The sequence below is a fragment of the Lepisma saccharinum genome, chromosome 15 (genome assembly GCF_977018435.1).
Source record: "Lepisma saccharinum chromosome 15, izLepSacc3.1, whole genome shotgun sequence".
NCBI classification, from domain to species: Eukaryota; Metazoa; Arthropoda; class Insecta; order Zygentoma; family Lepismatidae; genus Lepisma; species Lepisma saccharinum.
Genome location: NC_139243.1, coordinates 7,974,057 through 8,000,104, shown reverse-complemented (window position 1 = coordinate 8,000,104; position 26,048 = coordinate 7,974,057). Strand labels below are relative to the sequence as shown.

Below are 26,048 nucleotides of genomic sequence, written 5' to 3'. Positions count from 1 at the left end.
GTCATGGAAAAATCTGGGAAATGTCGGGGAATTTTGTACATCATCTGGAATTTACATGCATCTTGGAGTCTGCATGAGAAAAGTTGCACAATGAACAAGCAGTTCATTTCTAGTTCTGTATTCGGTTCTTGTGATTCCACTCCCAAAAAAGATTCAGTTCAGAAACTTGTTCCTTTCATTCTTATGATTCTCAATCTTGTGCAAAATTATGGTTCCTTCAAATTTCAGCAATAAATTTTCGCTTTAATACTAGATTTTAGAAAGAATATCGAAGTAAAACTTGTAGTCCAGACATCTGATTGATAACTAAAGTACATTGACAATGTGATCATAAATATCAAAAAGGTTGGCGAAGAAGAGGTTATCTATCATCTATTTTATAGATGTTACTCGTGTTGGCATTTCTTAAAGAATTCCTATATGCAACAAAAATTTCTCCAGATGCTGTGTACTCATAAATGTAAACAAATAGCAGCATTTTCTACACTATAAATCAGCTAGAAAGTGAAAAATTTTGTATGGTTTATGAACTTTTTCTGTTGTTTTTAGATCCTGGTGATGTGTTATGGTGAAATAATGTACCTCTGTTACCTTAGCCGGAAGGCTAGATGCAAGAGATTACAACACCCATCCATCACATTTGATCCCGATTGTAATTTTATATTATTCTTCAAATTTTCAGGTGTTTTTGTGCATGTAGAATGAGATTTGCTTTGAAAAATGTTGTAAAAATGAATATTCATAATATTTATATATTTACTTAAAAAAACACAAGGTTCAAAAGCAAAAATCATAATGATTAACATGTCTAGAAAAATTTCATTTCTGGACTGGAAGACCTGAAAAATGTCAGGGAATTTCACAATCAAAAAATCGTAGCAATCCTGCTCCTGAATTAAATCTACACATGAGAGCTCATTCATTGGCAAAGAGTACTAGGATTTAATTTTGCTCAAATTGTCACATATGTAGAGGGAATACGTATCATCGTCTAAACATTTTACTTCATTGCAAGAAACATTAAAAACCTATGTTAATAGCAGAGGTATATGGACTTTTCACCCACACTGTACAATACTATACCTACTAGGATGTAGGAACTACACTAACACCATGTAAAAATTCTGTTTTCAACATTTTTATTCTGAAAGTCAAATTATAACAAAATAGTATTAACATTCATGCTTCCCACACAAAGAATCCACAGCCAGATCTTGCTCTGACAATTCCCAAAGCTTTCTTGTTCGGACAGGCAAAAAAGCTTTTTCCTTGGTTTGGACCAGGCATCGACACCATTTTCCTTGCTGCTCTTCTTCCGCACCGACACAAGGGTGGTGTCTTTTTATGCAAAGAATAAACCAACTTTGAAAGCGATGTATTGTTCTTTGGAGTTCTCACTTCATTACCAACCAACCTTTGGAAGAGGTTCACAGCAGGACTATCGACTGTTCTTTGTACTTTTGAAGTTAATTCGTTCTCCTTCTCATTTACTGGATCTTGCTTAACTGATTTTCTTTTGTTTTCAGCTACTCTGCCGATTATTGTGGTGTTCACTGGGGAAGATCCCATTTCAATTCTTTTGCTTGATTTGTCACATTCAGAAATTGTTCTTTTATGCTGATTGGATCTTCTGATTTGCTCCAATGAGTTCCTCACTGCAAAAGGTTTCCTCTGATTTGATTCAGAAATATCCATTAATGCATGTCTTTTATTCTGTTCATTTTTCTTATTTTCAACTGCATTACAAGCTGCAGACTGCCTACCTTCCTCATTTGCTTTGCAGTGGGTATTCTGAAAAATGTGAAATGCATTCAGGTCTTGTCCTTAATGAACCTGAAAACATGAACAATCACTATTACCATGCTCAACATTTATTTAAAACAAACATATAATTGATATGCAAGACAGTAGTTACTGTATTGCTATGGTTTTTATTTACTTTTTACGTTCTTTTATTTGCAATGTTTACCAAGACTAGGGAGGCCAAGATTAAAATGCAAGAAGGTAATATACAACACAAACTTTGTGCCAATAATTACGTACGGGGCAGAGGCTTGGACAATGACAGAGAGAGACGAAAGATGCAGACAGTGGAGATGACATTTTTAAGGAGTCTATTGGGGAAGATTAGAAGGGATAGAATAAGGAATGAGGAGATCTGACAGATAGTGGATGTGGTGAAGCTTCAGGACAGGATAGATCAGGCACAGATGAGATGGTTGGGACACATGAAGAGGATGGATGCAGAAAGACTACCAGTAAGAGCTTACCATGCACAAGGAGTGGGAATAAGGCCTAGGGGGAGACCAAGATGTCCGTTAAAAGATCAGATAGCAGAGAGTGTTAGGAGAAGAGGACAAGATTGGAATACCGTGGAAAGAGAGGAGTGGTGGAAGACCAGAAGAAAATGTAGAGGCTTGACTTCTATGCCGACCCAGCCAGAGGCAGGAAACGGTGAAGGATGATGATGACGAAGACTATTGTGAGTAAAAAAACATCAATGAATAACTGCAGCACAATAAAACATGCAGAGCATGTAACAATCCTTCACAAGTATCCAGCATCCAGCATGACATACTTGGTGCATGTGTAGCAGTTGCATTAAATATGACAGTGAGCAATGATGTATCTGAAGGTATGGAACAGTGGTGTACAATCTAATTTCTTGTGATGGAAAACGTTAAACCATGGAAGCACATGGGTAACAAACAATTTTATGGGCAAGACTGCAAATGATGTCAACAGTTTGGCGAAGACTAGGGGGCTCAGATGGTATCAGTATCGGAAAGTATAGGTTAGAATTCATCTACCAACACCAGCTGACACTTTTCTAGCAAATTAGTCTTTCAAGGGGTCCGCAAAAATGTCACGCGACATTTTCGCTGACAAGGGAGGTTATCTAAGTGTCCCCCTCTGATTTCCATGAAACTTGGCAGGTGTATAGAGGGGGCCAAAGGAAGAAATACGTATTTCTTTGTTTCAGCTAAAAAACTGTTTTAGGGGGGCAAAACCTCCCCTCTAATGTCAAGATGAGGACAAATTGAAGTGGGGATCTGACCCCTGGCAGGTATATAGAGGGGCCCAAAGGAAGAAATACGTATTTTTTTTGTTTCGGCTAAAAAATGGTTTTAGGGTGCAAAACACTCCCTCAAATGTCAAAATGAAGTGGGGATCTGGCCCCTGAGTCCCCCTCCGATTTCCATGAAACTTGGCAGGTGTATAGAGGGGCCCAAAGGAAGAAATACATATTTTTTGTTTCGGCTAAAAAACTGTTTTAGGAGGCAAAACCCTCCCTCAAATGTCAAAATGAAGTGGCTATTTGACCCCTGTGTCCCCCTCTAATTTCCATGAAACGTGGCAGGTGTATAGAGTGGCCCAAAGGAAGAAATACGTGTTTTTTTGTTTCGGTTAAAAAACTGGCAGATACACAAGTGGAACATTTGAGATATGAAGTGCATGTCACTGGGAAACAGCTATCACCGACGAGAATAAGAAAGGCAAATATGCCACGCGAGAGCATACAATGTGGCAAAATGCGACACACGATACATGCTTGACACATCATCATGTGCAATGCACTCACCACAACGTATCACCTATGAGCAGTCTGTCAGGAGATACCTCACAAGCAGAGGAGATAAGAGTAAGGAAACGTGAAATGGTGCCAGGAGGCCACTGTTAAGCACAATAATCAGGTGTGCTGTACTGGGATGTTATGTAAGATAAGATATCATGAATCCAAATTCCGTATGTGTGATATCATGAATCCAAATTCCGTATGTGTGACCCCGTATATAAAGGCTCACAGATGAAAATAAGGACAATCGTTCTGTATGGAGGTACCATGTTGAATGTAGTGAAAGTGGTCACACTTTTAATACAGGCATTTAATGCCAGTAGCCCATCTCCTTTAACAGCAGAGGAGGCATATGTCGCAGTGAAGGACGTCATTGAAAGATGTACAGAAGATCCTGCATACATCGTTGAATTTGCTACTTCCTTGGACTTTGACCAGCAAGACGATACGTATGCACACGCTTTGGAAGATACAGATGATGACACGGAAGAAGACTATACCGACCATTGTTCACCACATACTGTATCCATTGGATATAAACGAAGAGCAGTTGACTTTTGGAGGAGTGGACAGAAGCGACGTTTGTCTCTGACCACCGTGCAAAATCAGTATAAGAGGGTTACCTCAATACGGCAACTACGAAGATGGGAAGAGCAGGTACGTGCAGGAGGAACACGGAAAGAAAAGCTGTGTCAGGTTTCCAAATAAGTTTTAGAAAACTTTAGTGATGCCGTGCAAGCTAAAGCTGAATTGGATGTTTCTCGGTTTACAGCATCACGGTTTTGGCTTTGGAAATTCAAGAAAGCACGTCACATCATTTCCCGGAAGGTCACCAAATTCATTTACACATACATCTGCTGGCAAGGGGGAACATGTTCAGAACGAACGTAACGGCTTTGAGGATACTGTTAAATCATGTGTATTGCACAGTACTCTGTCGGAAATGTGTTTAACTCCGATCAAAATGGTTTTAATTTAGAAATACACAGTGGTCGCACCCTAGCTATTAAGGGAACGAAGAAAGTGGAAACTATCGTGCAATCTGTTGCATCCACAACACAGAGCTACACCATTCAACCAATTATTTCTGCCGCGGGAGAGGTGTTGTCTCCTCTCTTTCTTGTTCTGAAGGAACCTAGAGGTACCTTTGGACCCTATGTCAACCGAACACTGTTCCGTCCAGCAAATGTGTTCATTGCAGCCTCTTCATCGGGGAAACTGACAACAAATCACTTTAAGACCTGGCTCAAGTAGGTGTACTTCCCAAACACAGGTGATTTCGGTGCTCTGCTATTGGATTCGTGGAGTGGACATAGTGATATTGTTATGCGAGAGGTGACACCACGGGACAAAAACATTACTCTGTTGACAATACCTAAAGGCACTCTCCAACCATTAGATGTGTATGGATTTAGGATTTTGAAAAATTTCGTGCGACTGTTTTCCGATCTTGTCCTGTTACTACACAGTGCCATTAATCTCCACCTACGCAATAACATTATGAAACTACAATCATTCACACATAACCAGTTGTCCTCACCCAGGTTTCGACATGTCTTCCAATATGCACGGTATAAGAGTGGGTATCTTCCCGAAAGGCCACCTCAATGAGAATCCGGTGGCATTCTGTTTTGGTGGTGACAGTAATCCGATATGTGATGTTTGTGGTGCAGTGCAGTAATCAGATGTGCATGGTGTAACCGAACATTTTGTTTAAATCATTTCTTTTAGGAGTACAATTATTGTGACGACTATGTACATTGACACCGTGGAAGCAACAATGGGGGCAGTTTTCAGTATGATGCATGGGTGCTTGTCTTTACTTTGTGTTGGCAGATCGGTTACCATAACGTTGTTTCGTGTTACTTTCTGATGGTTATAAATGTTTTATACATGCCGTGTATTCATCTGTGGAACTATCCTCTTGTGTCCTTGGCTATGGATATCACCTATATGATATCTAGGTCATGCTTGATAGGGTTATGGTTCCCGTGTGCGGCTATTTTGATGCTCTGTTACCCTTCTCTGGTCCGTCTATTGTTATGCCCTTCCCTATCCGGGAACAACGGTGTCTATGAATTCGGCATCTCTCTACAATTGCACTGCGTTTGGTACCAAAAATCCTACAGTTCTGTGATGTGTGTGTTCCAATTACATGAGCGTGTTCTTCCTATGCCAAATTTATGTGGTTTCGGAGTCAGATCCCCACTTCAATTTGTCCTCATCTTGACATTTGAGGGGGGCTTTGCTCCCTAAAACATTTTTTTAGCCGAAACAAAAAAAACACGTATTTCTTCCTTTGGGCCCCTCTATACACCTGCCAAGTTTCATGGAAATCGGAGGGGGACACTTAGATAACCTCCCTTGTGAGTCTAATTATCTTGGAAATCATACAAAATTCAAACTTTCTTTTTATTCTGCAAAAATTATGAAAGAAAAACTATTTTTTGATTACATAACATCTATCGTAATATTCTGATGTAATTCTTGAACATTCTGAATCAAATTTATTGGTAAATTCATGCATATAATTAGAGAAGATTATTTACACAACAATATTGATCAATATTTTGAACAAATTTTAATTATTGTAATTTTCAAGTATCGGTATCAGTGGGAATCAGTAAGGGTATTGCTTTGAAGTGGTATAGGCTCAGCCCAAGTGAAGACCAATAGATGGTAACTGAATGAACCCCACTGACATGTTCATCCGACTGGTATAGGGAAGGTGTCATGTGATATTTTGGAGAAAGAGGCCAGAATTAATGCCAAGCATTTCTGCACATTGATCAAGGGTGCTGTACGAAAGGGCACTACCATTAAAATGCAGGGCCCCACATGGCCTATTTCACAGCAACAACTTTTGCCTGAATGCACTGGGTGGTCCCAATGACTATAATTTGTTTGGGCCTCATAAAGAGCATCTGAGGGGGATGAAATAGATGTGTAGCATATCCGTTCAGTTTCAGACCTTGCCAGCTCCTGCTCAGAAATGTGTAGGATAAGCCTTTCACAGGAAATGGTAAGAACACTGGCCTTTGGCTAAAGGTGACGAGAGGCCAAGCGAGGGTTTAAATAGGTGCGCATGAGAGCGACATGAGGTCCTTTTACTTGGAATCATCGGAGAAGCAGGAGCTATTGGTTTGTTTACTAAACCGATCAAGGTTTATTATCCTTTATCCTACACCCTTATCTGCCATTCGTATTGCTCAGTTCAGTATAAAACCTAATCATGAGTCTATATTAATGTTAAGTAGATATTTGTACCTGGCCCGTTCAGGGCTGTCTCTACCATCAATAGTAATAATCGGGAGGGGCAAGTTACATCCCTACTTAAGATCCCCGCGTTCATGTTGGAACGCTATGGATGAAAGCCAGAAGAAATATATTCTGTTGTGGATAAAACTGACATAGTTTGATGCTTGTAGGAGTTTCCATTTCCTCTGTAGCAACAGAAGTCGACCTAGAACAACACTTGTAAATACACTCCTCACAAAAAGGGACACTGTCTTCGGATGCAACAACACATGGTATCTGTCTGGTGAACTTCTTGGCTTTTCGCCGACATACACCGTGCATATCAGTTATTGCCTAATATAATAATATTCCAAACTTGTTGTGCCTAATATAAAAATGTGAAAAGTGAACATTACAGCATGCTATTTTACATCTTATGTTTCTGTCAAAAATTAAATATGCCTTGTCTCTGCATATCAGTATTCTGTTGTTACAGTGGAAGCTGGATTGTATATTCAATATTATGGTCACCCTACACAGTACTGATACAAATTCTAATTTTAATTTATGTCGTCATGTCGGCCCACTAAATCTGAAGTGGTTTTAAATGCCACTTGTATAGAAGCTTTCTCTCAATATTAGTAAAGAAAGTTAAAAACTCTATCATGCTTACCATAGCTTCTGATTGTAGGTCTCTTGTAATTCTTAAGTGTACACCATCACACACCATTTTCCACAGAAGGTGAGCTGTATTCTGAGCATCACACAGTCCTGAATGTTCCCGTCCCTCAAATCCTAACCCAACATCTGAAAGTGCCCCTTTGAGTCCATGAGGCCGTCTGTTGTAGAATTCCTAACAGAGACAAAGGGGCTAAATTATCTATATACAAAGTATATGAAATGGAAATTTTGATACATAAAACAAGATTCAATATGTTACACTACACATATTATGCATCTCTAATATTTGCATACAACAGAGTAACAAATTGTGTTTTGTAAAAAAAAAAAAATTAGATTTTGTTTTGAGTTCACTTTATGCACAGAAGGTTAGGTGTTTTGTAATGGTTGTTGGGTTTGTGCCTTCCAAATATTAGACTTATTACACTGTACTGATCTTCTGCCTAGGGTAAAGAAGAAAAATTTGAATGAATGGTTTGATTGGTGTCGAAATGAACTTGTGACAGCTGGAGAATCATACAGATCATTTGCTGAATTCAAGCCACACAAACCATGGTTTCATCATGTCAGTGGTACAAGAAATATAATTGTATTAATTAACAGACTGAGATAGGGTCATTTATGTACAAGGCAACATTTATTCAGAATTGGAATAATGAACAATAAGAGATGTGAAAGTGGTTGGGAAAGTGCCGACATGCAACATATAACACTGGAATGCTCAAAATATAATAGAGAGAAATATCTTATACAAAAATTCATGTAATTTAAAGGTTCAAATACAGACACTAGTACTCATTTTATCCACAAAACTTTTTTTTGTGGCAGTGGCCACTGAAATTAATAGAACAAAGAAGAAGAAAAAACAGTTTCGTGGATAAAGTGAGTACTAGTTGAAAGTGTAAAAGGACACGTTAGTGACATAAGCAATGCATTTAAGTTAATGTAAACTGACTCAATTCACAACATATAAAAAGATACATTAATTCTACATATATGCATTGATTCAGCTGCAAACTGTTATTACTTATATGTTAACCTGCTTCGGAAATGATAAAAGACACCCCTAGACGTATTGTGTACATCCACAAAATCTGCTATCAGATTTTTGCTAACTAACAAAATGGCTCATCGTTCAAATATATATATATATTTTTATTTCTTTACGACAGAAAGGATGTTTAAGAGGTGATGAACTGATGATGCTTCGAATTGAGAATGGACAGTAAAAACATAGTCGAAAGAAGGTGAAGTTGCAAAAAAAAAAAAGCCGTTAAAACCTAAAAAAGGCTAAAAAAGAACCAATAAGCCAAAAATCGCTGAAAAAGGCTAAAAAAGGACAAATAAAACCCACCTTTTTCTGGCCTACAATGATCCAAAATGAACATATAGTATGTTGGGCCTCGTGTTCAGACACTAGGGAAAAAAAGGATTTTTCCTCAACTTCCGAGCCCTACACATCATACTACTCAACACTAGATATGGACTGGATCTATCATTTTACAATTTTGACCAATACCTCCCACCCCTACACACACACACACAAAGTGTTCGAAGAGAGGTGGTAGCATTACTCATATGACCACAAGCTCACCTAACAATTGCAACTTCAATGCAAAAAAAAAAGATAACAGAAACATGGTGTTCGGAGAGACTAACTTCCCTTTTCCTCCGAGCAGGCCGGATCTGACGATGTATGATGCGTTTCTGTGGGAGAATGTTGAAGGAACAATGTTTCTCACCAGTACCACGAATTCTGAAACAACTACGCGAGAACATTGACTCAGTGCTGGGAGATGTATCCCCTGAACAGTGCTCCCAGGTAGTGTCTAACACATGGAACATGTTATTTGTAGAGAAGGCAAGCATGTTGAACATGTCTCACGACTTCAGTTCCTTTTTTTTTTCCCCCCACCCTGTATAATGTCTTCAAGAAACGGTTTTGTGCACAGATATGCTAATCAGGATTGGACCTAAAGAAACTGATAGTAAATTAATAAGGATGATGTTTATCCACAAAAACAGATTCCTGCAAACAGTAACACATTATTCAACAAAAGAAAAGAACTGAGGTCTGGGAAAATACTATGCTAAACCTAGTTTGTACGTTTACAAAGTATATTCACTTTTAGTACAAATGGTGCCATTATTAGTGTGTGTTAGTTCTGTTTAGCTCAATGAGCAGGAATAATATTCAATAATATTCAACCTACCCTATACACTGCTCTCAAGTCAATCCACTTCGTAAGGACCTCAGGCTTTGATATATTTTTCCGGAAGCATTCTTTATGAAGACAAACTGCTAGATCCCAGTCTGGAAAGGAAGATAGTCTTACTCATCTAATGCATTCATAGGAATCCAGCATTCAGAATCATTAATATATTTATGAGACAATTTACAAAAATTCTGAACCATTATGAAAATTGCAGTACGTCCTTCACTGAAATAATGGCAAAAGAATGATTGATTTAATTATATCTTTTCAGGTTTCTGCATTGCCGAATGAATAGTAATTTCACCTGAACAAGCCTGAAGCTGAATCTTCAATATCAGCCAAATTTTTCGTGTTAAACCATCAGAGTGCAACAACTGAATGGATACTAGAAATGTATAGAATCTAGATATATCAAATCTAGAAAAACAAAACTACAAAGCTTCCAGGTCTATAATTGTTAAATGGACAAAAAAGATTTTAAAAAATCACTCTTTAACCCTTTTCCTGTGTTCGGTGTAATATTACGCCTGCGAACATATCTGACTGAAGTAACCTGTGTTGAATGGAATAATAAGTTTTTTGTTGGTGAAACAAATGTTTTGCTTTGAAAAGAAACAACCTTTTATTTAGTCACGATTCTCAGTGCCGAAGAAGAAGTACTAGTTCAGAGGAAAGTAAATTGTTTTTGTGTTATGCTGACAAAGTGCAAACGTGAGTTCCTTTGTGTGCCGCGTTTAGTCAGTTGCTTTATGTACATTTCTTTGGTGTTGCGTTATTTGAACTGTTGGTGATTTATTGTTGGTTTTTGATTTTTTGAGTTTCTAATAGTATCTAATAGTATTGTCAAACAGGATTGCGAAATATTTTATCCCTCATACCTATTGTGATTTTTCAGAGGGAAATTTCCCGAATTATCCCCCATTAGTATGTAATAGTATTGTCAAACAGGATTGCGAAATATTTTTTCCCTCATAATAGGGATGTGACGTAGCTGAAAATTTACCGATGCCGATGTACTCACCGATAATTTTTGGAACCAATACCGATGCCGATATTTAACTGATTCCGATACATAAGATTATTAAACAGAAATGGGATGTTATTTTCAGCATGACAAAAATAAATTTGCTATGTACATTTCTATTGCATATCATATGTATATACATATATATTCTCAAGAGATGCGAATGTACATTTGCATCTACAAATGGTGGTTATGTGAACCTTTAAGAACATGGATTCTCAAGAGATGATTTAACATTAGTACACAAGCAGTTCTTTGAAATGCAAAATTAATTCCTGTTCTTAATGTTGGCAATTTACTGCTGCCAGATTCAACTTCAGAAACACAAGATTTGGAAGCACTTCAGGAAGTAACCTACTTCTTCTCTTATCGCAAATCTGTTCAGCAACACTGAACACTCAATCACTGAATACTGATGCAGCAGGTATGCCCAAGTATTTTCTCAGCACTTGCTTCAGGTTTGAATATTCATTTTTGAATTTCCAATACAACAGCAGATCCTGGTTCAGCAATGTACTGTTTTATTTCCGATTTTGAGTTAGGTTGATCCTCTGAATGAGAGTTTGCAATAATTTTATTACAAAAACTCTACAATAATGATGGATCATAACCTAATTTTCAATAAATCTTACAAAACTATAATATAAAACTTATTAGAAGGTAAAACTCTAGTATAATCTGTACCGGTTTAAATATCAGATTTTTGCCGATGCCAATACCAATGCCGATATGTCCATTTCTGCCGATTTTCATACATCTGTAATCGGCTTTGCCACATCCCTACCTCATACCTATTGAAGATATTGCAATGAAACTTGGCAGACACATTATGTATAGACCATAGTATTTTTTAAGGTAGATTATAATCGGGTACCTATATCCAGGGCTGGTCCAGAGGGCCCCAAATTTACCAAAAGGGATTTTTCGGAGGGAAATTTCCAGAATTATCCCCGATTTCCCTTTCCTCATACTTGATGTACACATGTGCGTGGTACCATTTGAAAGACGTATAAACCATGATACTTGGATAAATTGTGCTGAAACAGTAGCTACTTAAAAATATTACTAAGCAAACTCAGAAAAAAAATTACGCAGAATGGGAAAGCATTCTGTCAGAAAATTAGACAGGGAAGGGGTTAATTAGGCACTGAGAATCTAATGTAATCTCAAAACTCAAATAGAACTGAGCCTTAATATTTTGTAGTTTCCATTATGGCATTCATTAAAGAAAAATCTCAGAACATGGGTAAGGTAACTGCACCAGTAGTTGACTGCTTAGTGACAAAATTGACTGAATTTATTATTTTATGTCAGAGAACACAATTATATTACCTACAAAAAAATGTAGAAATCACACTTTCTTTTAATTCCTCAAATAACTTATTTCTTGTTTCACTACAATTTGTGGTCAGAAACTATCAGTTTTGAATGTGCATATAACTCTCCTTTACTTGATGCCTCTACATGTCGAGAGCACTAGTAATCAACATATTCCAAGTCCCAGTAATCAACAGCCTGGTATATTTTCCTGAAAAACGATGCAAGTCTTTGAAAAGGTGGGAAAATATGGCCAGTGCAAGACGAGGATAAGAAAGAGGATGAATTATACTGTTGCTCTAGATGGCAGGATTTGTAGTACATGCAGGAAAATGGCAACACGGTTGTGGCTTGAAAATTTGAAGTTGATGGGGCAAACATAAGATAATTTCAGAAATAAGTCTGTCATATTTTCGGAAGGAATGAAAAACAATCAATTTCATTGCTGGCTAAGTTAGTTCATATATCCCAGTTCATTTTAAAAATGCCACCATACCATGAAGGTACATTTTGAGTATGTAGGAATAAGGCTCCACACATTCTCGATCTCGGTCATTTTGGAGGTGATGTGGGGACAAGGCCGGAAAAATTCAGACCTTGCATCACCCACCCCAGCAATCAAACCTGGGTCTCCTGAGTGGCAGTCAGAGACCCTACCGACAAGAACACCACAGCTTTTTTTTCTTTTCCCTTACAATGATAATTCAAAGTTTACTAAACCATGTTTTGGGCCAAATTAAATCATATATTATTATTTTGTGAATTTATTGGTGTACTAAAATACAAATATACAAGGCACATGTCAAAAAAAAAAGGGTAGATAATTTTTTATTTGGGACTGGCAACACTGACGAAGCTGCACATGCATGGAAGCATGCTTCAGTATTCTGTGCCTGCAACAGAGGTATCTTTCTCAGTGTGGAGGTGCGTATGTGCGAGTAGCAGGAAGTTGAAATGGCTGCTGTAATAGAAAATCCTGCCAAATGCGAGGTGAGGTCGGTGATTAGATTTCTCAACGCAAAAGGACTGAGTGCAGCTGACATTCATCGGGAATTGTGTGCCATTTACGGACCAACTGTAATGAGTGAAGGAAAGGTAAGACAATGCTGCCATTTTGTTCGGGAAGGACGTTCAAAAGTTCATGATGATGAGCGGAGCGGCAGGCCTAGTGTTCAGAAGGATGACCTTGTGCAACGTGTTGATGAGAAAGTGCGATCCAATCGCAGTTTCACCATTACTGGCAAGGAGTTTTCTGATGTGCGAGGTGGGTGCCAAAAATGTTGACAAACACTCACAAAGATGAAAGAATGAAATCAGCCTGTGAATTTTTGGCCCGCTGGAAGGAGAATGGGGATAAGGATAACTCGTTTCCTCACATAGTGACTGGAGACGAAAACTGGATATCGTGTGTCACTGGTGAGTCGAAGCAGCAATCCATGCAATGGTGTCACTCCGGTTCAACGAAACTGAAGAAATTCAAGCAAACACCATCACATCGCAAAATCATGGCAACCGTGTTTTGAGACTAAAAAGGTGTAATCCTCGTGGAATTCCTTGAACTGGGATGAACCATCACAGCAGATGTGTATTGCCAAACAATGTCTAATCTGAGACATGCCATCCAAAACTGGCGAAGAGGAATGTTACGGCCTGCAATTCTGCTTATTCATGACAACGCCCGCCCACACACAGCTGACCGTACTCTTGCAACAATTCAAAAATTCCGATGGGAACGTTTTAATCACCCACCACACAGTCCTGATCTTGCCCCAAGTGATTACTTTCTGTTCCCTTATCTCAAAAAGTGGCTTGCTTTGCAACGTTTCAATGATAGTGAAGTTCTCAAGACATCAGTTCTCGACTGGCTGAGATCCCAGGCGGCAGATTTCTACGCAGAGGGTGTACGTAAACTTGTTCAACGGTACCAAAAATGCTTGGAGCGTCATGGTGACTATGTAGAAAAATAGCCAGGGTATGCATTTGTATAGCATCAAAATAAAAATTTTCTTGCTTGATTTTATTCTCTGTAATAACCAATGCCCCTCGTATGTTGTGATATTTTTTTCTGAAATCCATATTGTTTGTTTAACGTTCTTGGGAAATTTCAAGAAGATTAAATTAATTATAAAAGAGAGACATTTTTTCCCTAGAGTGCAGCAGATCACACTGTAATGGAAGATACTGATTGATTTGTTATTGTCAACTTTATGCACAGAAAGGCTAATCGGGACTGGACTTACAGTTGACAGTGGGACCTAAACCACTGTGCCATACGCTTCCACTGGGTGGTCACTCTAGGACCATGATAAAATTCACATATAATTCCCAGTTTTTAAGATGAACTTTCCAAACATTCAAGGGTACACACAAATGTTTTCTCTATTTCAACCTTACGTATTACCGCCTCTCAGCACCCACACACAAAAATATTAACAATATAAAGGTTTGTGTGATTCCAATGTATCCAAAAATACTAATAAAATTCAACAGTATACATATTTAAAATATATAATTTAAGGTGGAGAGTTTACATTTGCTATTCCACATGCTCAGACTAGAAGTACATCTACAAACACAAGGCACAAATGTTACGGGATATATACAGGGTTTTCGTAAATGATTGTCGGGGTTACAAACAAGCACTGTATTTTACGTAACAAAGGTAGATACATGCAATTTTTTGCAAAATGTTAGAAAACTCAACAAATTTTTATGACGAAGTCACAAATGTTCCATGTGCTCGCCTCGCGATATCCTGCAGATATCTAAGCGATAGTCCATTTCCTGCCACACTCGGGATAGCATATCACGTGTAACACTGTTGATGGAATTCGTTATGCGTGTTTTCAGTTCCTCGATGGTAGTGTGTAATGGAAGATAGTAAACGGTATCTTTTACGTATCCCCAGAGAAAAAAATCGCAAGGAGAAAGGCCAGGGGAACGAGGCGGCCATGATAAAAGGTTTTCATCCTCATCACTCCCGCGCCCAATCCAACGTTGTGGTAATTTTCTGTTGAGCAATGATCGCACTTCACAGTGGAAATGAGGTGGGGCTCCATCCAATTGCATGATGAAGGTGTTAGAATCTTCTTCCACTTGAGGAAGTAGGCACTCATTCAACATATCCAGGAATGTCAATCCCGTAACCGTTTTCTCCATGAAGAAGAATGGACCGTACACCTTTTCTTGTGACAGCACAAAAAACATTCACTTTAGGAGAGTCCCGAACCAATTCAACAAACTGATGAGGATTTTCCGTTCCTCATATGCGCACATTGTGTGTGTTTACTTTTCCAAGGTGGAATGTGGCCTCGTCAGTGGAAACGAAATTCTCGATGAAATTGTCATCGTCAGTCATGAGATTTTGCATATCGCTGGCGAACGTTTCCCGTACACGACGGTCGTTACGTGTTAGCTTTTGATGGAGACTTAGGCGGTATGGTTTCAAGTTGAGCCGTTTTCGTAGAACACTCCATAATGTTGTCTTCGGAATGTTCAGTTCCTTGGATCCAGCAGGAATCGATTTCTTCAGGCTCCGTAGATAGAATTATTTTCCTGTAGTTTACGGTTATTACAAGCATAAGAAAACAGTTTTTTCTTTGTGACGTTTCAGGAGAACACACGCTCCTTTCATCAGACATTTATTTTCATTTTGACTAAAGATACAGTTATAACAATGGTTAGTCATTTTTAAACAAAAAGAATCTGTTATATAATGCTTGTAATAACCGTAAACTACAGGAAAATAATTCTATCATGCAAGCAATGCGTACATACAAGAAAAACTATTATCCGTAGATAGGTTTCACGAACTCGCTCCATATCATGTTCAGGCACTGATGGTCGACCACTGCTTTTGCCTTTGCAAATGCAATCCTTTTCTTTTAAATGTGCATACCACCTTCTAATCGAATTGTCTGACGGTACATCTTTCCGATATCGCGCACGAAAATGTCGTTGCACAACTGTAACGGACCTCGTTGCGTGATATTCAAGGACACACAACGCCTTCTCACTAGCAATATCCGCCATTTTGGAAAACTGCCGCCTAGCGGCAGAATCTGGAAACAGAGGTCTATGAAACAAATAAGGAACAAAACTTGTTGAGTTTCTCAAGAATATCGTGCATTTTTGTTCACCGTGTCATTCACCCAAATCGGTTACAACAATGAGGAAACCCCGACAATCATTTACGAAAACCCGTTATATCTACAAAAAATTGTTAATTGTATAAGAATTTCGAACTCAGATTTAACTAATCAACTTGAAGATATCTTATTTTACAATAATCTTCCATCTGTCAGATAGATTGTTCTGCAGAGGACACTAACAAAATGGACGGATTGAGAAAATTACATTTTATTTTCCGCGCATCTTTCTTTTTCTTCCTTGATAAAAATAAAAGCTCAACTGTGAAAAACTTGACTCAGGGTATTTACAATTACGTGTAAATTCAATGGGATTTGGATTAATAAAAAGTTTCAATTTTTCATGTCTAAGTAGAAAATTTCAAGCTCAATTCACACAGAATTCCCGGAATCCAAGGAATTCCTGGTGAGTAGCCACCCTGCTCCACCAAGTATCAAACCCGATGGGGAATGGAAGAGGAATCGCTGAAAGTTTGAGGGGCTTGAAAATGAAAGCAGACAAGTTAGAGACCAAAAAAATTACGTAGTATCTCACCACCATGTAAGGATTAAATATGCTAAGTTAATCAAAATTTCAGATAATGGGTTCCAAAACCCCTTTTTTGTGTGAACTGAAGCCTTCAGAAATATTTTAAAATTGTCAACTTGTCACAATATTTAAACTTAGCAACACAGTCGAACTACCATTTATGAATGCATTGGAAAGAATGATGTACCTACCAGACCAAGTAACAAAAGTGCATGCTTTGCAGCCTGGTTGTGGATCACCGAACACAATATTATGGCTTTTGGCAATTTTCTCCAACCACTTATTGAAAAGCATGAGGCATGTCCCAAGGGGAACCCCCTCATCCACTTGTTGCTGCTGGATTCCTGAAAAGGAAAAACAGAAGTTCTGGTGTTATTTTTCATACCCATAAAGTTATGAAGCCACGGTAGCTCAGTCATTAGGGTGTCTGACTACCATGCAAAAGACCCGCGTTCAATCCCTGGCAGGGGAGAACCAGGATTTTTTCAACCTGTTCAAATAAAATATTCATCCAACTTCATTGTCTGTTAGTAGAAGTAACTAAAATACAACAATATTTTTTTAAAAAATATTAACAATTTCCTGTGACACCAAAAGCTGGACTATAGACGTAAAATGACTCCCATATTTAACATCTTATTGCAAGCGTGAATACATGTGTACTGTAGCAATGGGTCACACTGATTGGTTCTCTAGCCAACCTACATAGTGAAGTGGTTAGCACAGCATCCTATGGCACTAGATGTCCCAGGTTTGAATCCCAGCCTGGTGTTCTTTGCAAGTCCTTCATCAATTTCATCACATCACAGGGTTTGAAAAAAAAAACATTTTTTTAAAAAAATCAGTTTTTTTTTCAGGTTTAATTTGGTTTTCTTGGGTTTTGTCGAGCTTTTATAAATAAAATGTGAATACATGTAATGTAATTCACATTTCTAATAGCCATTCGACCTACCCACTGCACTTCGCTGCCCGGCACACCAACTAGCAGACCACAACAAACTGCTAAACCATAGTAATGTTTATTTTTTATCCTTTATTCTCTTAAGATTTCTTGGTTACCTCTGTGGATAGCAAGTTTGTATGTTTGAATTGATATTAGCAGATGTTGCAATAATGGATACATTACGACGTTTGTTAAAAGCATCAAGAGATCAATTGCAGGTGTGTACTATTATCTTCAGTCACAAGCATAATAAAATAGCGATAGCATAGATAGTATACATAGTATTCCCCAATAGTAGATCTGTTTTTGTTTTCAAGAAATATGCTGTTACGTAGAACGTAATAGCTGTGTTGTTGCAATAATGTAGTAATCATGTAATTCTATGCTATTTGGTATACAAACTGCAGTAACGAATATATTCAATATTGAGGAAACATAAATACGTTGCTGTTCAACATACATATTGGAATCTTTTGTCTAAAGTACCTGCAGAATCTACAGCTGAATATAGGCCTATGTAATTTCTTAATAAAGATTAAACATTTGTATTGGTGTACTGAGCTCTGACATTTCGTTCTACTTCATTTCAATATTACAAGAGTTGTGCATTTTAGATAGCAAAATTAATCTCGAGTTATAATGACAGTCGTGATCGCATTCTAAGAATCTAAAATGCAATCTTTATTAGTATACACCTCTATGATGTCCCTTCATTTCAGAAATCATTGAAATACCAAAGTTAATGAAAAAACCAAAGCGGGCCCAACCCTGCCATATCATCACTCATCCTCATGTTCATAATTAGCCAAAGTAGCAGAAAAGCAAAGTAAAATAAACTAATAAACCAAATCAATCAATAGTCGGTTCTCTACTGATATCAGCTTATATATGCACGTCAGTGTCACTTCACATCACTTTGCGCTGCTCGAGTTTCATATTTGTTATTTTACAGCAACACGATTCCGGACGTCCACATTCAAGCATTGCTCACAAGTTAGCTGCGAGTGACAAAAACCCAGGGTTCTGTCATCAGCTTCTTGAACTTTGAATTTTTTTTTAATTTGATTTTAAAATTGTGGGAGTGTCAGCACTTAGGCTATTTTGCTCCCGTCACATTATATGGGGGCCAGCCCCTTATCATTACAAACAACAACTCTAACGTTGCTTAATTAAAAATCTTAAAATGTTCTGACTTCTGTTAAAAGATGAGGCTGTAAACGGGCACTCAGCACACATAAGGACATAAGAACAGGACAATACAAACAAAATTATACTGGCCATGGGGCCAGTCGCCAGAGCCTCGTTAGTCTTCAGTCCAGGGTGAGTTTACTACGTGGAAGTGAGGTTGACCTTATGGGTGTACTACGTGGAAGGTCACCCCTTACACCCCATCAGCTTCTTGAAGATTCAAGTTTTATTTTCTGTGGATGAACTCCCCACTGCTGCCTGTATACTTCCGACAGGGTTGCCATTTTTAGCCAGACCATGTATACTTCATAAGTTCTTTGTGGAACATTTGCAATGTTTTATTGGACCAGTAGAATATTGGTAATTAACCCTCAGCCTGTACACCAGGGTCTCCCAGACCCTGTATCGTTAATATATTTCTGCATGTATGCACAATAGATGTTGCAGGTCATTGTTGCGTATGTGTAAATTCAGTTTGGTATCAGATGTGCTACCAGATGGGAGTGCAAAATTCTGAGGCTTGAAATAGAACCAGTGTGATTATGTTGCATCTCACAGGGTCTGTCAGACCCTGGTGTACAGAGTAAGTTACAATATTTTGTGTACATGAATCTACATTTCTATTGTATAATTATTTATGTAAATTTCTGTTATGCTCAGCATTAACATTGTTGTCATTTCAACAGTATTCTAGCACATTTTCCATATCAGAATATGCTCAAATTATAACAAACTTGTTCAAAAGGGAATTAAAGTGCTTCCTTTTATAATAAATATATTGTAGAGATATGGTGATTGAAAGTACGAAAAACCTCATCAAGAAATTATTTATGCTTGTTCATTGACTGGAATTGTCAGACCGCTGAGCAATCTCACGAATGTGCACAAATCATTATTTTCTCAGAGCTTTGACTGAGAGGTAAATACGTGGATCTAACATGATCCAGCGTGTTCGAAAGGTGTAATAACCTTTCGAGGCTAAATATTATAAAAGCTAGCTCGCCCAACGGCTCGCTCTCATTTACTTTACGTCGAATTGAACTCTAACAAGGTGTACGAAGTTTACAACTGGATAAACCCTGCAGCCACTCGTGCGGGATTGCTCGGAAGAGTGAGCCGAGGGTCGTAGTACCGAACCTCGGCATCAGTGACAATACGGTCAGCTGGGAGCATTTGGACAGATACATCATCCGTCTACCAGGTATGAACAAGCGTGAATAGTCCAAATCAAAAATTCATATCTCCTTTCCCTCAGTCAGAGCAGGTTTTTTAAGCTCTACCTAAATGTGTCATTGATGCATCCCTGTGACCTCAGATACCTGGTAAAAGGGGATAGTTCAATAATAAAAACAAATATATTGTCATTGCCTAACATTTAAATCTACACTAAATTTGATTATATTAAAATTATTCAGTTTAGTGAAGCTGTGTTTGTATTATATTATTTTTATCGATACTCTGTATTTACAGTCATGCTTCATTTACTCTCATATGGATTTGATATTTGTACAATTTATGTAATTAATCTTAGTGTTTATCGACTATTGCGTGATATGTAATATGTTTGTATCTGAAAGTATTTAGCAATACTCTGCTGTGATTGTACTATATGGTCATGGGCGTCCAGAAGGGGGGGCAAGGGGGGCCATGCCCCCCCCCCCCTGGAACATGGAAGTCAACCAAAAATTATGTATTTCACACATATAATTTCATTTTAGCCACAATAATATGTGTTAATTTTTGCATGAACACCATCAATTCAAATTTAAGCAATGTTTCTTTAGGGAACAACACTATTTTTGAGGAAAATGTGCCTTTTTGCCCCCCCCCCCCCCCCCGTGGAAAAAAATACCTTGCTTGCCCCTCCCTGGAAAAAATCCTGCGGACGTCCATGTATATGGTGCTTGTATTTTGTTCTGTTACTTTGTATAACATACATACTGCTATTTCTATCTTTTTCTTCGTACTTTGTAATTTTGTAGTTCTGTAATTTCTAAAATGTATATTTTTCTTTACTATAAATGTTATAAATATGATCCTTTATAATTGGAACATTATGTTCTGTTAAGGATCTTTGCTAAATAAATAATAAAAAAATAAAAATAAATATCTTATATTAATTTCTGACAATCCAAAGGCAGAATGACAGGATCTGCCAGATCCTGGTGTACAAACCATGTAACAAAATATCTGTGTACAGACGAAGGGTTAGTATTATATACGATTGTCCCATATTGTTTCCTCCAATGTACGTGGGAAAGTTGAATTTTACCTGTCAACTCCTTGCAAAAGTCACTCAGCTGTGGATTTTCTGTCGGCATAACATACTGCTGAAATTCCTCTTGAAGCTGTCCATTCTGCAGATTTAGAAGAACGGCTGGAAACTCTATTATCTCTGGCTGCCTCCATGCTGCCTTGTTCTCCCCCCAGCAAGTTGACTCAAAATCCAATATCATCGCATACTGGAATTTGGGTGAAGCTTTACCTGGGAAAGTAACAACAGGAATAAGCCTATATACATACAGAGTCTATATTTTTTTACTTCTTTGCTCTCTAGGCTGTTAGTTTGTTCTCAGGGTGACAACAAAATCCAGATAAAGGATATCCAGTTAATATGAATATCCTGATAGTATGGATATCTGAATAATTCGAATATGCAGATAAGATGGGATATCTGGATATCAGATTAATACTGTTATTCCTGATATCGGAGTACAGTAAAACCTCGTTAATCTGGATTAATGGGGGGGGGTAAGTTGACCCATTTAAAAAAAAAGTCTGGATTAACTGAAATAATATAAAAGAACAGTAGAAAGTGCATAAAAACTACGTTTATAGCAACAAAACATGTTTATTATGATGTATTTAAAAGGCATAGGCCTAAATACACTATACAGTACAGTAAAATGTAAACCAATACTGTACATACAATGCAGTACGTACGACGAATGAGATTGTTGACTTCTAGCCACATTTAAAACCTTGCATTCAGCTTTTCCTAGTCTTTTTTTTTTTCCTTTTGCCTCTCCGGATTAAGTGAAGTCCGGATTATCGGGGTCCGAATTAACGAGGTTTACTGTATTCAGATAATCTGTGTATATAAGTCACTATTTATATTTTACAGTTTAGGAAGTTATTCTGGTAAGAATGGTGTCTGAAATTGTAGAAATAATTACCAGATTTATGGATTGGGATACTGAGAATATATATTCTAACCTGAAACCTTCTAAGATTTGAACACTCAATGCACTTGCTTAATTATTTCTTTTCTGAATTATGAAACTCATTTTCACGAGCATGTGAAATGTTAATTCTTTGCTGAATTTAAAATGGTTTCTCATGATGCTTGGATCTTCTGTAGATTTTTTTTCCAAGGAAGGGCAAGGATTTTTTTTCAGGAGGGGAGGGGGGAGGGCAAACGAGGCATAATGTTTTCCCCTTAAAAAAGCACTCCTCTAGTTTGAAGGTATCATGTTCCTGCAACGCCATCGTAATACATTACATAAATAACTGTGACTGAAATGAAATTGTATGTGTGTAATATATATATATTTTTTGACTGACTTTGATTTTGCAGGGGAAGCGTGTCCCCTACCATCTCTTCTGAACATCATGCATGACTAGAATGTTTAAATATGCATGAGGAAATACATAAAACCAATGTCTTGTATTTATTTTGACTTGATTTTTGATATTTACTGCCACTTTTAGCTAATGGTGACAATGAGGATAAATGATTGATTTGCTTTATTTTACTTCACTTTTGTGCCACTTGTGGCTAATTTGTGAAGATGGGGATGAGTGATGACATGATGAATGGACACTCACAAACATCCATGCCCAGGCCAGGTCGTAGCACGACGTGCTAACCACTCTGCCATGGGGCCAGCGATGAGGAAAAATGATATGATGAAATTGATGAAGGAGCACACACTCATCCATGCCCAGACCAGGGTTAGAACCTGGGACCTCTGGCACCATATTGAGCTGTGATAACCACTCGGCAATGTCTTGTATTTCAAATGATCATAGGTGATGTAGTTCACTGAATCATGATTTGTTCTTAACATGATTTTAGGATGTGTATAAGAAACCACCAAACTTTCAACGTGGCAGTAAAATTCTTACTATCCATTCCACCACTACCGTAACAGTAAACCTCAACACCACACCTCTGGCATACTCTTTAATAAATACAGGGTGGATGAAAATCATGATCTTTATTTAAAAAAAAAATAGTTTTTTTTATTTAAATAGGATTTTTTTATATTTTAATAATACTTTTAATTTTTAAAAAACATGCTTAAAATTGCTTGTATGTTTTTTGGCACCATACATATAGATATATTTTCTGAGGAAAAAGCTTTTCTAGTAAATGGTCCTGTAAAATATTCGAACAGTTTGAATAGAGCAAATAAAAAGAAATATATGTAAATATATATTTTTCTGTTTCTGTTACTGTATACATATATGAACCTACTATGGTAATGTTTGTTGAGTGAATGTTAATGAAACTATAATAATTTCAGCAACTTCTCTTAGTGAAAATAAAACATTCTGGATATACTCTAAAATTACAACTTAAAATATTTTTGTGGTCTTTAAAGCTTTATTTTGGCAATTTTTTAATGATAGTGTGCAAAAATATCAGCTGGCATGTTTATTTTCAGTTTAATGATAATCTCACTAACTTTACGATTTAACAAGATTAGTATTTTGAATATTTTTGTACACAAAATGTTTGCTATTTTTGCCTACAACAAATATTGAATTTTAAATCGAGAGAAATTCAAGGGCGTTTACAGTTTACATATAACATTTCCTATTCTATGAGCTTTCCTGCATCAGTACATATATTTTGTTTCTTTTCCTTTCCTAGCATAGAGCCTAATAAAAACCATTAAATGATTATGCAATTAATATACTTTCACCAAAAGTGATTCTAATATCTACAAAATCTTTATGTACATTATTCTATATTTTCTTTTATAAAATCAAATTAGAGTCTAACAAAATGTTGATAGTTTAACCATCAACCATAAAGTGAGACAGCTACTCCAAAATCTGCAAGTAATATTTAGTTGATATATTTCATTTGTGAACATTACTGAGTAGCAAATTCAAAGTTTGAAGATATCTCTTATAGGTAGGATGTTTTGAACCTCTACTACTTTCATGCTGGATCAGTACCTCAAAAAAGGAATCAGTATAATGTTTGAGTGTCACATTAAGTTTAAAAATTATGAAACTACACAAGATTGCAAAGAATAATATTTAATGAACACTTCAGATTGTGTCTAATACGATTTATTTTAATGTAAGTAAAGAAATTAATAATTTGAATTGCACCTGTTTCTTCATTGCTCAATTCATCTCTTCCATTGATAAAAACAGTCTGCAACAGTCCAAGTCGCCTGGAAATGACAGAAAATAACTTTCAATAGCACACTTAAAAGTGACTAGCATCACTAACTCAACAAAAACATTATGAATAACATGATAAAAAAATGAAAATATGTGTAGAACAGAGTAAGGAAACTTGGTAACACTTTACTATACCGAAGACGGATTTCTTCAAATTTACAGGGGAAAGTACTTACGCAAATCATTTTCTGTAGCGTTGTTGATGTTCGGGAATGTAGTTTTGATCCATTTTAATGCGAAAGCATGTGGTTTTCTACGAAAATCTATTTCCGACGTGCTATTGCTGTTGCCGCCATTTGCTTTCTGCACGAGAGCACAATATGCTCTCGTATTGTCCGTATATGCTAAATTGAACGAAAGGAGTGCTAATGGAACATAACCTAGTAGGCATACCTCGTCCCCATGATGGTTCGTGGGGCTATCGTGAATTTTTGGGCTAACGTCAATGGTTTTTGGAGCTGCCCGTGAATGGTTTATGGGAAATAAGGAACAACAGTAAGTACTCGTTAATGTAAGAAATAGACATTATTTTCGTTATAAATTCATTATTTCACCTAAAGAAATGTTCCGCAATGCAGAATAGTACGTTAGCAATGTAAAAAATTGTGAAATAAATCATTGATAGGTGTCTCCGGTATAGTAAAGTAGTACCGGAAACTTCATAGCAGCAGTTTTTATTTATTAGGTGACCATATCATGTAGTCAATGTATTTGTTTTACTATTATGCTTCTTTTACCAGGCCTTAACTACCATGGTAGGGTCTTTTCAGACCCAACACAACAGATGGAGCAGTGGTCGCGTCGCTGTATTGTAATCAAAGGATCCTAGGTTCGATACTCGGTGGAGGCACATACATAGTGGTTCGGACATTAAGAAGATAATATAGGATGATTCTAAAGTCACTATACATTTTAGTGATACCGTGACAAAATACATTTCTTTTGCATGTTATGTGAAGCAATGCTAACAGTAGAAGAAAGAACAGCCGTTGTTTGTGCTCGTCTGCATGGAATGACGTATGAACAGGTGCGGATGGACTTCGCTCGGTTATTTTCGTGAAAAAAGCGAAATCCCACCTTAAACAATGTTTCGTAATGCATAATAGGTAAGTACGAAAAAAGTGACGAAAATTAACGAGTGAAATGTGTTTTCCCTATACCATCTGTTACCAAATTAACGTTTTTTACAAAAAATTTAAGATGGAAAGGAATTGGATCAATCGAAAGAGAATTGAAATGAAATGGTCTAACAGCACTAACATTTAAATCTCTCTTCTTTTTACCTAGCTAATTCCTTGGTAGTGATGGTATCCATTTCAAAAAATGCAGCAAAACAGTTGTTCTTCACATATTATACTCTAAGATGTTGATTCCAAATTCTCATAATTTTGTATTATGCACTATTTCAAAAATACTTTTAGCTTTTGCCGGAAGATGGCAGGATTTTCCATATAACTTTCAGATGCATCCAGAAGAAAAATCTGTGGGAAAGGTGTTCAGTGTTCTTTAAAATAAATCTTCTCCATCACCATGTCCATCACAACAATCCAAGGGGGGGGAGAACAAACTTGTTCTTACATTTCACGCGCAAGGAGGGTTTGCGAAAAACGGAACTGTATGATAGCGATTAATGCTGGAATACTACATGAAAATATTTAAAGCAATAAAATAGTTTGTTATGTTATTTAAATCCATTCTTATTTCATTTCTTTAGCACTACTTTAAATTTAATAAACATAAGAGATTTATGTTTTTTTTTGTTGA

General features: G+C 37.1%; 1 protein-coding gene across 2 annotated transcripts; it reads right to left on the bottom strand.

The window, feature by feature from the left end:
• Positions 1-1,122: 1,122 nt before the first annotated feature.
• Positions 1,123-25,772, bottom strand: LOC145999386 (ERI1 exoribonuclease 2-like). Of its 2 annotated transcripts, none has more exons than XM_083136331.1 (7): positions 25,568-25,772; positions 24,210-24,274; positions 21,133-21,345; positions 16,921-17,073; positions 9,709-9,809; positions 7,488-7,667; positions 1,123-1,791 (listed from the first exon to the last, which is right to left on the bottom strand). In XM_083136331.1, exons 1-7 carry the CDS (start codon positions 25,597-25,599, stop codon positions 1,180-1,182), a joined length of 1,356 nt encoding a protein of 451 aa, XP_082992457.1. In that variant the 5' UTR covers positions 25,600-25,772; the 3' UTR covers positions 1,123-1,179. The 2 variants fall into 2 exon arrangements, with proteins under 2 accessions (XP_082992457.1, XP_082992458.1); XM_083136332.1 differs by having other exon boundaries at positions 1,721-1,833.
• Between the last annotated feature and the right edge of the window lie 276 nt (positions 25,773-26,048).